Below are 13,085 nucleotides of genomic sequence, written 5' to 3'. Positions count from 1 at the left end.
CTCTCTCTCTCCTCTCTCTCCTCTCCTCTTTTCTCTCTCTCTCCTCTCTCCTCTCTCTCTCTCTCTCTCTCTCTCTCTCTGTCTCTGTGTGTGTGCGCGCGCGCGCCTGTGTACGTTGGGGGGAAATTTACAAGCAAAATAACTGTGAGAAGCATGAGCGTGCTGGAGATGCAGCTGAGTTGGTGCCATGCCTGCCCAGGGTTCTCCTCCCAGCCCCTCACAAGCAGAGTGTGTCACTGCACCCCTGCACACAAGCAGAGTGAGCCGCTGCACCCCTGCAAACACAGCATCCAGAAAAACAGCGGGGGAGGACCAGAAGTTCATCCTCAGCGCCCAACCAGCCTGAGCTATGTGAAAACCTGCCAAGTAAAAACTAAGAGGCAAAACAGAAACAAAAACCAAACTCTAAAAAGGAAAATCAAATATGACTTTTCTTATTCACTTCTAAAATTCACCCTTCAAGTCTTGCTTACCCCCAAGCCATTCATGGAGAGGGGCTTGCAACATTCCTTATATCTGCAGGCTACACAGTTTCATTCTTGGGGGAGAAACTTACTTCAGAAAAAAATGTTTGTCTCAGGGGAGAAAAATATTTTCTATGTCCTAATAAGAATATCATGGTTTCTTTATGAAAATTTTTTAAAAAGGCCATTACCTTGCAGCTGAGTCCCTAATGGCTCCAGATGGTCACTGCTATAAAGAATGCCCCTCTATTCTTTTACTGAGGCCCTGGGGTCACAAATTATCTCTGAGATGTAGGGGTTATTCATGCTGCTGAACAGTTAGGTTTTGTTCAGCTTTAGCCACCCCATTTGTCTCAGGCTAGCCATCAGCAACTGTGGGGCAACTGGTGCCTCCAAACGCAGTGTGACCAATCACCCTCTCTTCCTTATCCATCTTTGCCCATCCTTCCCGCCTAACTGCTTGGGTTTTAAATGAACACAGGCAGCTGCAGCTATGGCAGCTGACACCTACAAAACCATCTCATGCCGTTCCCCATCATCTAAATGCAAGGAAAAAAATTAAAACGGCAGTTAAAACTTTTTATCAGATTTTGGAGAAACAAAAGGAAAGAACTTATTTTGATTTGCTATTTTCTTCAAACACATTCACACCTCTCTTTTTGCAGGAAAAAAAAAAAGAGATTATTCTCCATTACAATGAAATTGCATTGAAGTTGCATAGCAAAAATACACAAAATAACGTAACATCCTACATAGAGCAGCAAGGTAAATTCCGCTCCTGCTGTCGCTGGATTCTTGCTAACTGTCTCTCTTCGGCTTGACATCAATTAATGATTTTAATTCCAGACTCTGCCACCGTGCCCACCGCCCCTCACTCTAATTAAAATGGATGATGCGTGGTGGGACAGAGCACACAAGATTTTGTTCTTGTAACATTTCTATTCATTAGGAGTGTGCTTTTATAATAAATGGCTTTCAGCACTAATTGCAGCAGAGAAACATGAAGAGAACACATTTGTGACGGAACACGGATAAAGGCTGTGCTGTGTTGAAATCTCCCAGCTACATACAAAATGCCCCTACTTCCAAAACAGGGGGATTCAGCGCAGAGACTCATCCAAGGCTGGGTGGCAGGACAAGAAGATGTACGCAGGAATGAAGCCCCATGAAACAAAAGCCCAGCTCAGAGGGACCGAACTCATGTCCGCCATCAGAACAGACCAGCATTTTAGGGATAGCATTTAAACGTCATAGACATAGTCCTTTCAATTTTTCCAGTATTTATGTCTTTAGCAAGGGGCTTCACACGAGTGTGCAGGCAAGAAAATATTTGGTTTCGGAAACATGTCATGAATCCTTAATGAAGGAACTTCAGGTTTTATATTTTACATAGAATCAACCAAAAGTTCAAAGACTCAAACAGCTTCAGTGTAAAATAATGTTACAGAAGGATTGCTTCCCTACTAGTCCATTGAGTGGGGTGGGAGATTCTATTCTATTCTATCTATTCTTCCATCCCAATCACATTTTCCAAGGAAGTTACATTATCCCTCCTCAGGTTCATAACAAAAACAGCACAGAAGGGAAAACAGACTAAAGAAGACTTAGCACACATCACGAGTGCCAAAATACACCATGGGACTTAGCACCCCATCACGAGTATCAAGCATGTAGCGTGATTGGCATCCATCAAAGCATTAGGACACAGCGTGACTCAGCACCATCCTCAACACCAATGCCCAGTGTACCACCATCAGCACCCACTTGTTACTCAGTTATTGTACACCCACGAGTCACATAAAACAGACTTTTAAATGCATTGAGATATAAGAACCCATAACTTGCTCCAGTTCCTGTGTGTAACTGGTTTCTTTACGGACCAATCATCCTTCAAAAGGATTTGTACTAAGCCCGTTGCACACCGTAAATTTACTACATCCCACTGAGTCCCTAGGACACCGCACCATCAGAGGCACAGAGATAGATTAGAAGCCAAACTAAGAAATGAACCGTGCTTGGGTACATTATTAACATAAATAAAGCTGTGACGGTAAAGGCATGGTTTCATCAGACCCATTCGACTATGTATTATGAAGGTGTCCTAGAAATGCTGATGAACTCTGCAGGGAAGTACAGAAGCCACCCAACTGCAAAGCAAGCGTGTCTAGGCTATGACAGCCTCTGCAGTGTTGGCCAACGTCAAGGCATGGAAGCAGAGAGCGTGTCCTTCTATCATTCTATCACTGCATCTGCTCTATGAGTGACCCGCACATCTGTCCATGACTTGAGTCCATACACTGACCTGGTATGGTCTATGTTTAGGAGGAAGAAGCACTTTAAGTGCGAAACTGATGGAGGTGGTGAGGGAAGAGGAACGGGACAGAGGAAGGAGGTACAAGAGACGACCAGGAGGTATGACAGTGAGTGTAGCAAGTTAGGCGCACATATGATAGCAACACAACAAAACCTCCTATCTGTACAATCAACACACACTAATAAACAACAAACAAAACAGAAGCCCTGCTAAGACAGAGGTGTGAGAAGTGGAGGAAGTCCTGCCCAACACAGCAACGAGCTCACAGGAAAATCAGGGGCCAAAGTCAACTCAACGATAGAATGCCTAGCATGTCCAAGCCCCTGAGCTCCATTCTTAGAACTAACAAAGATAACGAGGTAAGTAAACAGAAAGTAAATAAAAATAAAACCTGAGGGAACTCAGACTGGCACCGCACGTTCAAACGCTGTGTTTTATTATACAATCCCTGCCCAATGTCTACGTTTTACTGAAGAGGTAGAGTGCAGAATGACTGATCCATTCAGAACAAAGACAAATGAAAAGCAAACTTCCCCAGAGAATGGTCAGTGAAAATGGCCCCAAGTTAATTTATATAAAGGAAGCTGTTGGGCTGGGATACCGTTCAGAGGAAGGGAGCTTGCTTGACATGTGTGAAACTTTCAAGTCAATCCCCAGAACTGCAAAATAAAACCAGAAGCACCTTCATGCAGGGAGCCGATTTGCTGGCCGCCATTACAAGAGCCCCTGCACCACCGAGTAAACAACTCCCTATTAGGCAAGGCTGTAGACGGAACCTCTCGCACGCGCAGTAGTGCGCAGTAATCTTGGCCAATCCCGTGGCCGGGGGCATCGAAAGACGAGCGAGTAGCCAATCCAGGCACGACCCGTGTCCGCTCTCCCTATATAAGTGGCTGCCGTTTAGTGCTCCGGGCCCTTCGCTTTCTGCTCTCCCTACAACCAAGAGGCTCCAATAAAGCGTGATTTGAGAAGAATCCTCAACTTGGTGGTCGTTCTTCCCTGCTGGCCAAGGGGGTTCGCTGCACCTTCAGACAGGAGAGAGCTACCCTCTTCGGTTTCTCTACTCAGTCCATAGCACGAGATAGCCCATCTCTAGAAGCATAAACACACATCTGCTCTCCCAGGTGCTATACAAGCTACGGATGAAATGAACCCACTCCAAGTCCACATGCGGAAAGGCAAATTATTTCTAGGCACAGGGTGCCCGGCTGTGGGCACTCAGGAAAGGCAGTGCAAGGCAGAAGGCTGAACGTATGTGCCTGCAATCCCAGTACCAGGGAGGTGGAGCTACTTGCTGTCAAGTCTAATTTCAGTGAGAGACCCTTTCTTAAAACACAAAAACAAAACAAACCGAACGGAATAATAAAGAGCAACAGAGGAAGACCCCATGTTTCCATATGGATGCCCATCCCCATGTATTGTTGCACATAACACTCCCCCCACCACACACACACACACACACACACACAGAGAGAGAACCAATAAATAAATAAGTTCAGTATCAATGTATACCCATCCACTATGTAAAATGTCTTTAACTAAAACCATAAAATTTCACTTAGGTTCAAATGAATATAAAAGTGCCTGCTTTTTTTTCTTTCTAAAAGCCTTCCTTTGTGCTACATTAATTCACAATCATCACACAGATATTAGAGCAAGTGCATTTAAGATAAAAGCAGTAGGCAGGAAGCCCTGAGTGAGGGCGGACCCTCTCCCTGGGGCAGGGGCTGGCACTTACCTCTCCTGCTCTTCCTTCATGCGCACCCTGTCCTCTTCTGACGTGAAGGAGTCCTGGACTTTAATTCGGCCCATTTTCTCCACCTTGTCATCTTTTCGATGTTTGCCAAACCTGTTGGTGAACAGATACACAGTGAGCTGTCTTTCCTCGAATGAAGGCATGCTTAGTGCGGTGCTAGGTCCCCATGATGCAGCCAGATGGCTCTTGAGTGGATCACCTTCAATTAAAAAATGCTATTAAATTTTAATTAGACTATTCCAGGCAACCTTTTTAAAGGACCACTCCACAGCCCCTCAATATCTGTGTTTTGTGCTGTTTGACAAATAATAATAATAATAACAACAATAATAAACTGAGCAAGGCTAACGGGTTTATTCTTCTGAAGGGCTAAAGAGTGGTCCAGTTGGCAGAGTGCTTAGCCTGCATGCATGAAACCCTGGGTTCCATATGTAGCATTCTCCCCCACAAAAAGGACACAAGAGGATAAGAAGTTCAAGGTCATTTTCATCTACAGAAAGAGCTCAATGTCAGCCTGAACTGTAAGAGATTCTGTCTCAAAAAGCACAGAAGAAAGAAAGCTGATGCCACGAAACAAGCAAATAAATGTGCAGAAGGACGGACTGAACACTTCAGACACCAGAAGAAGAAAAAAGGGAGATCCTCTTAGGAGTGAAGACTGAGGATCCAAAATCATGGAGCTAATGATCTCTCCATAAGCAATGATTCGTCTCTCTTTTCAACGGGCAGGCTTATTGGGAACATTCATCATAGTTTAAAACCTGACAAACGTTTGCAGGGTTTAAAGCGCAGAGGATAATTCACGCCACTAGACCGGAGCTTATGAAACTGAAAGCTTTGGGGGAGTCTTCACCAAATACCCTCCTCAGCCCAGTGAGCAGCGGCAGGAGGATGCCATCCCTCAGAAACCCACATGGGATCGAAACCAAACACAAGGAACACACATGTGATCTGGCCTTGCTCTACACGCTGCTGAGGATAGAACCCAACCCCAGGGCTTTGAAGAAAATGCCAGGCTAGTCTAGGCTGGCATGCAAAACATCGCAGATGCTTCCAGCTTCATATGGACTCTTTTTCCTGCTGTTATTTTCCTCTATAAAAAGCCCATGTGCCCCGCAACGCTTGCCTTCCATGGTCGCCTAGATTCATGCACGAGGATTTGTCAAGTTACCAGCTGTCTCAAAGAAGAAATCTCAGGCACACAGTTGCACAAAGAAATGCTCATTAATAATAAAAAGGGGGGATGCGGGGAGAGCTGAGTTTCTATCTGAGGAGGTGACACAGGGCAGAAAGGGGCAAAATCATGAATGTGAGACGAAAAACTCCGAATCCCTGTGTGGCTGAAGCCTCTGTCTAGATGAGAAGATGAGAATCAAGGAATGAACAAAAATAACAAACCTGTAATATTTTAGGAATCTTATTCGAAACCCCCTTTATAATAAAAGTGCCTATCTTAAGCCACTTATATAATTTTATCAGACTGCAATTGCACCCCAGCTACCTCTGGAGCCGTCCTATAATCTTGGTTAGAGGTGGACAAGGCTCCTGAGAAAGCCCCTGAACAACATTATCAGAGTTCCCACAGTTTGCCCAGTTTTCACTGGGACATTCGAAGGGGTGCTCTCCCCGGAGAACCCTTTAACTGCATCGGGGTGTGTCTTTTCCTCCCCTTGAGCAACCATGTTCTTCCAGTCCCTTTGCCCCACCATGTTTAAAATTCTTGTTTAAAGGATCCTTTAATGAACAGTGACTCTTGAAAAGCCTATACCCACCCTCTTAGGTATGCCATGATCATTCCCCGAGTCTCTTTCTACTTTTTAAATAAACACCAACACTGTTTTGCTTATCCTCAAATTCTTTTCTGCATCAGAGCCAAAGGGACCTGGTTTTACCCAGAGCTTAGAGGAGCCTTTCACGTTGCTGGTGATGACAGAGCGGGCCTATGGCTCCCTCTCTAATGCTGCCAGCTGGCAGAGGAACCAGGGATGAGGTTGACAGAGACAAACCCACATCAAAATGAGAGGGGCAAAGCCTTGCACAGTTGACAGATAAGAGAAAAAGATTTCAAGCCGCAGCTTGGTTAGTGGTACAGATCATTTCTTATTAGTATAATAAACCTCATTTGAAACACCCGGCCACACATGAACTCCCTAGAACAGACCTTAGGTGCTCTGTGTTTGCCAAAGCGTTCATAAGCAACACCATGGCAGCATTATGCCAGAAAAACTTAACATGCCGTCACTACTAACACCATATATTCTAATGCGAAAAAAAAAAATGATCAAACCTGGCTACAAGTTAATTCTATAAGGCAAACTGGTTTTTGATATTTGATCTTATTTAGAAAGTAGATGGTAAACTATAACTGAAAGGGGAGGAAGTGAAAAGAAAGGAAAGAAGAAAAAAAGTCTCCAGAAACCAGAAACTTGATTAAATCTAGAGTCAGCCCACTTTTCACAGAGGACAAAAAAAAAAAAAAATGTACTGGGAATGTATATATATATATATATATATATATATATATATATATACACACACACACACACACACACACACACACACACACATACACACACACATATGAACACACATATGTCTATATAAAAGCACACATGCACATATGTGAAGCCTGGGAGTTAAGCACTATAAAGTTAAACTTTATAGAAAGAATCAAACAGCAAACGGTAAACGTGCATCCTAGGAAACATCACCTCAAGCATCACGTTCAGCCACTCACCCCAGCTATTCAGCATCTGCTTGCGTAAGAACGGACTTATCTACCGTGCCGAGCTACACGCGGCACAGAAAACATGCCCTGTCGCTGTGGCATCGTGGAGCCTCCATTCCGGCTTGCGTTTAGCCGGCAGCAGGATGAGCTGGGTGAGGGAGCACACAGAGCCGTGTGTGAAGAAGATGGACAAAGCGAGCAGAAGTTTTCTGTCAGAGAACTGAAGACAGCTTTCCTGAGGAGATGACGTTGAACACAGTGAGGCCTGCGGGAGCCAGCCATGCTGGGCAGCCAGCAAGACAGGCTGAGGCTGGGGCTCCAGCTGGTAAAGGGCTTGACTGTTGGGTCTGGGTTCCACCCTAGTACCCCCAAAACACATGTGCAATCCCAGCTCCTGGGAGGCACTGGCAGGAGAAACAGAAGTTCAAGGTCACCCTCAGCTTCATACCAAGTGTGAGGCCAGCCTGGAATGTATAAAACCTTGCCTTAAAAGACAACAGGAGGAAAGAGTTGGCATGAGGGACCTGAGGCAAGACAGAATGAGGAATCACAAGGGCCACCAACCCAGGAGTGACACAGGGTGGCATCTGATACTAACAGTGTAAGAAGCTGAGTCCTTGAAGGGGGATTGTGAGAGACTGAGGCACATGCAGGTGTCCTGGGGGTCAGAGCGGGCAGGAGAGGTTAACAGACAGGAAGACCAGGGTTTGCAGACGGGAAGCCACGGGCATGACAGAAGATCATTGTTGCCGCTAAGGTTCAGAAGACAGAGCTGCTACCCAGTGGCACAGATAGGGCCGGGAGGGGCGATGTCAGGTGGCTGAATGCCACCTGGGGCTGTCCTTTGACCACGACCCACAAAAATACATGCACACATATACCAAAAGATCTAAGTTCAAACAATACATATTGTGTTTACTTGTAATTAGATAGCTATAAAGGTAAATGATTACAGGCATTTAGTTTTCAGTTTGTAAACGTCCCTCAAATGACACACTGTTGTCATAGTGATTCAAGTTACTGTCACTGAGAAGACCACGTACGTCTGTGCACTGAGTAACCCTATTGGGGAAAACCGAAGTTGACTGATTTGTGCACATTTTTGAGGCCAGGCCTTATGCATGCTACACAAATATTCTATCGCTAAACTAACAAGTCGGAAAGACTCGGCTGCGTATATACTCTTTTTTATAAACCAGGGATGAGTGTTTGACACACGGCCACTTCCCAATGTCACACTGACCTCAGCTCAGCCAGACAAGGGACCCGAGAGTCACAACGCAAGCCAGGTCACCTGAGAGTGGTTATGGAAAAGAGGTGGGGTAAGGCATGTCTTTGGTCATGAAGAGAAAAGCCGAAAGCAGGTAAAACAACCCCCAGTGGATGCAGAAACTGCCATTTCTATGTAGAAAGAACCATCACTAACAACGCCTGCTACGTTCTCCTTGCTATCAACCCACCGTACTCGTTCTTAGTGAAGCAGCATAAACCCTGCTGAAATAGCTTGCCATTTAAACTGTGATGATTCTACTGCTTCTAAATTTAGAAGTCTTTAGAAAAATCATGCTGAATGACAACACAGTGCTCTGCTCTAGATAAAATAAAAACGCCCATCGCTTGCACCGAGAGGGCCTCCCCCAAAACAGTGTTTTAAAATATGAAACAGGAAAGAGAAGGTTATAACAACAAGCTGCCATATATGAAAATAGCATCTCCAGAACCAATTATTTTACAGTCTTTGAAGAATAGGTCTTAAAATAATATTTTCTTTAAAAAAAAAAAAAACTCCAAGTGAAATGTCATTGAAGTCTAATATTTCACTGCTAATTACCAGGGTTCTCTGACTCAGGGGGACTCTGCCATGATATGTGTCTGACTATTTACCTCAGGAAATCCGCAGGTTAGAATAAACGATACTGTGTTGCAAATGATACTGTGTCACCGTAGAAGAGGTCTTAACTGGATCAAATACAAATCTGGCCTCAGCCCCCAGAGACTAGCACCTCCAACCAGGCACCACTGCGAAGCCCTACAAGTCTTGGTCTTGTATTCCTGCTCATCATTTCCAGCCCCTTGGCCTTGCGTGATTCAGCCAATCACTTCCTTTGTCTGAGGATTCAGTTTTTCCTTCTGGAACCTCTCAGCTGCTTTTGCTGGCTGCTGGCCAGCAACGTATACTGTCTTTGGACACCGCTAGAGGTGACAATGATGCCACTTGCTCTGAAGACCCTTCAGGAATATCAGCTGCCCAGAGAGCCAGCTGAGGACCGCAGACAGCAAAATACAAGCCCAGCCTAGTCCCCACGCAATGCACGCATACGCTCGCCCCGTCAAAACAAACCACCGCTTCCACCTTTGCTCAGGAACTGCTGAGGCCATGGTCCCCTGGAGCTGTTTTCGCCTTAAGTTGTTTTAGAAAACCTCTTCCAGTTGGTTCTGGTGATACTAATGTATTTTTCTACCTCCTAGATTTATCAACTTCCTTTAATGTATTACTTTGTTGGGGCTCCATACTGAAATGCCTGTGAATGCAATATGACAAACTGTCTCCCAGTCCTGCCACCCCGTCTTCCCTGCCATGATGGAGGGGTGAACCACAGGCGTCCTTCCTTTCTTAAACGGACTTTCCCGGGTGTTTCGTCATAGTAATGAGAAGAGTACCTGATGTGCCCTTGTAGTCTTGTGTTTAAAACCCTAACCTCTCTAGATATGCTTTAATATATAAATTTAGTTAGTTAGTTTACATTCCGGCAGCCTCCTCTCCTCCCAGTTTCCCCCGCTCCATACACACACCCCAGTTCTGTCCCTGCCCCTCCACAATCCACTCCTCCTCCATTTCTATTTAGGAAAGGCCAGGTCTCCCATGAATACCAGCAGAACACAACCTATCAAATTGCTGTAATTAGTGTAAGACTGAGCACCTCACCTCTCTAGATTTCATACGAAGAAACAAAACAGAACTCTAGCCATACATCTTTGTAGATTATTTTTTACCCTCTTATCCACGGCAGACAGACGTTAATAGGTTTGTGGAAATCAAAAGATATAAGAAACAGAGGCCCAGGAGCCTCCGGGAGCTTTCCAAAGCCACACTATAGGCTGGGACTAGAGAGTAGCAAACCTCATGGTTAGTTTGGGGGGTGGAGTCTTGAACTGGACACTCCCAAGAAAATAAAATCTAGCATCCGTTGGAAGTACACTCTGGGCACTTCCTAAGTGAGACACACAATCGGCCCCTGATGATGCCTGTTTTATTATGTAATTACATTTTACTGGAATTGACTGAGTTCTTACACTGTATTTGGTCTCAATGGTTCCCACATCAGCTTGTGAGAGAAGTGCTATTGCCCCCATAGGAGAGACCCTGAGCCGGAGCCCAGGGGAATCTACGGACAAAAAGGCAGTACCACCACCCAAGTTCTCACCCAAGTTTTCTCAACGCAACCCTACACCCAGGGCTCAAGGAACCAAAGATGGCCTCCATGCTGTTATGTACAGAGCAGTTAACTGGTTCCTTGTTAAAAAGACACGAGAAAGGGTTGGAAGATAACTTTCTGAGTAAACTGTTTCCGTGCCAGCGTGATGGCCTGTGTTCGAGCCCCAGCACACTCACTAAAACCCAGGTCTGCAACTCTAATCCCAGCGCTGAGATGACAGAGAAAGGAACATTCCTGAGGTTTGCCAGCTGCCATTCTAGCAAAACTGGCAAGCCCCAATCCTGGTGAGAGACCTTGTTCCAAAAACCAGAGTAGGCATCTGATGTCCACCCATATATGCATCCTTTCTTACACACTCACAAACACATACATATAAACACACAGGCGTGCATGCGCACACTAACATGCATAAAACGCTTATATTTACTAATATTACACACACTCCACATGTGATAATCTTGTACTGTTTACAGCATTGTGACTTATGGGACAGGGGTCCCTGGAAGAACTTGTCTATGAAGACCAGGAGTTTGAAGGGCAGGTCAAGAGCTGCCCAATGCACTGGAGAGGATTATAAAGGCTGTGCATACACACAATAGGGCACTGCCAACATTTCCATCCTCAATGGCACACAAATGTCAAAAGTTCAGTCTGGCATATGCAAACACTGCCAAAGGCTCGTCAAAGATCAGCCGCGACGGAGAGGGAGCAACCTCAAGGAGGGTGGAACATAAATACACTGGAAACAGAGTGTTCATGGTGTCCATCCATACTTCCTGTAGCCAGAGTGCTTTACAGGGGAGTGGGGACCATTTGTAATCTGTCCTTCTTGTCATGATGGTGCAGTTTTGTGACATTTTGAGAAATCACTACTATGAAAGCGGCTGATTTGCTCAGCAGTAGATTGTGAAAATGACGGGGGAAATCAAGGAAGAGGGGGCTGATTATGGAAAGCAGAAAGCTCCCATTTGGAGGGGGAAAGGCGTCGGCAATCAACCATAATGAGAAGGGAGGCAGGGAGAAAGGGCACAAGGCAACTTGACAACGCTTTTGTAAGAGGGGTGTGGCTCCCCCCGTGATGGAGGGAAGCAGGGGTGCTCTTTACGGGCAGATTCACAAACTCTAGGGCCATTATTTTTGATTGTGTACAGTTCTCATCAGCGCTAGTCTGATTGGCTTAATAAACTAAATGTGTGCTGCTCGGCATGCAGGGAAAAATAAGTGAGTTTCTTTAAAAGAAAAAACAGCGTCTATGTAACCACCCTATCCTTGCCTTAGACGGACAATGTGCCTTTGATGGAAGTCATTTCCTTTCCAAAGTCCTGGCTAAATGTTCCCGTGAGTGCGCACCAACCTGCCACAGCTGTTAGCCAATCAAGGACGCACGGATACGCCAGGCAACCTGATGCTTCAGAAACCCTAGATGCACGTGGAGCCAGGAGCTATTTAAAGCCACTACTGAAAACAATAAGGTCAAGGGAAGCGAGGTCAGCCCGGAATCAATCTTGACCTAAGAATAAAAGATCTTGAGAGGGGAAGAACACACCGAATACATAAAAGCTGGGGTACAGATAGAAAGATGTAAGTGGGAACAAAGCACAGAAGACAAGAGGCAAATGTGTCGATAACCCCAGCATCACAGGTGACCCGTATGTAGGGCTGGTCTGACCACATGGGGTGGCTGAGGTCCGTGTTGATCACAAGGTGTGAGCCTAGCCACCAGCTCCCGGAACACAGTCATGGTCTCTGGGACTTATAAAAAGAGGTCAATTAGTAATTACTACCCCACACCAGATGTTTATAAGTCTTGTTACACCTTAATTTTTTATATCATACCCACACCAGTAATCAAGCCACACTAACCCTATAACCCCTACCATCTAAATGCAAATGATATGCAAATTAGTTTGTTTCTTCTCTAAATACACCAACTTTATGATAATGTACACACTTTCCCATATATTTAAACACGGAAAAACAAAGCAGGAATCTGATTCTGCTCTATGCTTTCTTTTGCAATGACGCCAGTCACATCCACTCAGAGTGATTCCAAGGGTGCCTCTCCCTCCCAGCTCCTTCTCTAGGTCCTTTCGCACTGCCGTGCTCCTAATTCTTGCTCTGTTCATCTTAATGCATTATTGTTTCATAATACAATACCACAAATTGCAAATTACATTTGGCTCAAGGAGTGATTATGAAAAACTACGATCCCGGCTGCCTTTGCTCACACCACGCTGATAATAATGAGGGCCTGATTGAGTTCGAAGCAGCCGAGTGATGAGAAGGGTCAATTTGAGTGTTTCTATTAACCGTCTTTTGTCAAACCCAACACTTTGCCAGGTCAGAGGCAAATAATCACACCCTGCATCTGGTTTCCATGGTTACC

At 45.2% G+C, this 13,085-nt stretch overlaps 1 protein-coding gene across 11 annotated transcripts in view; it reads right to left on the bottom strand.

Moving 5' to 3' along the window:
* The window catches only part of Pard3 (par-3 family cell polarity regulator), a 516,377-nt gene that overhangs the window by 129,766 nt on the left and 373,526 nt on the right, over positions 1–13,085 (bottom strand). For all 11 annotated transcript variants that reach the window (XM_038312958.2, XM_038312952.2, XM_038312953.2 and 8 more), the window contains one exon: positions 4,517–4,627. In XM_038312958.2, the coding sequence (XP_038168886.1) occupies positions 4,517–4,627 (111 nt within the window). The remainder of the gene's footprint in view (positions 1–4,516; positions 4,628–13,085) is intronic.

Source organism: Arvicola amphibius, chromosome 15 (genome assembly GCF_903992535.2).
Source record: "Arvicola amphibius chromosome 15, mArvAmp1.2, whole genome shotgun sequence".
Taxonomy (NCBI): Eukaryota; Metazoa; Chordata; class Mammalia; order Rodentia; family Cricetidae; genus Arvicola; species Arvicola amphibius.
The sequence above is the reverse complement of the archived record's forward strand: the minus strand, read 5'-3'. Positions and strand labels throughout refer to the sequence as shown.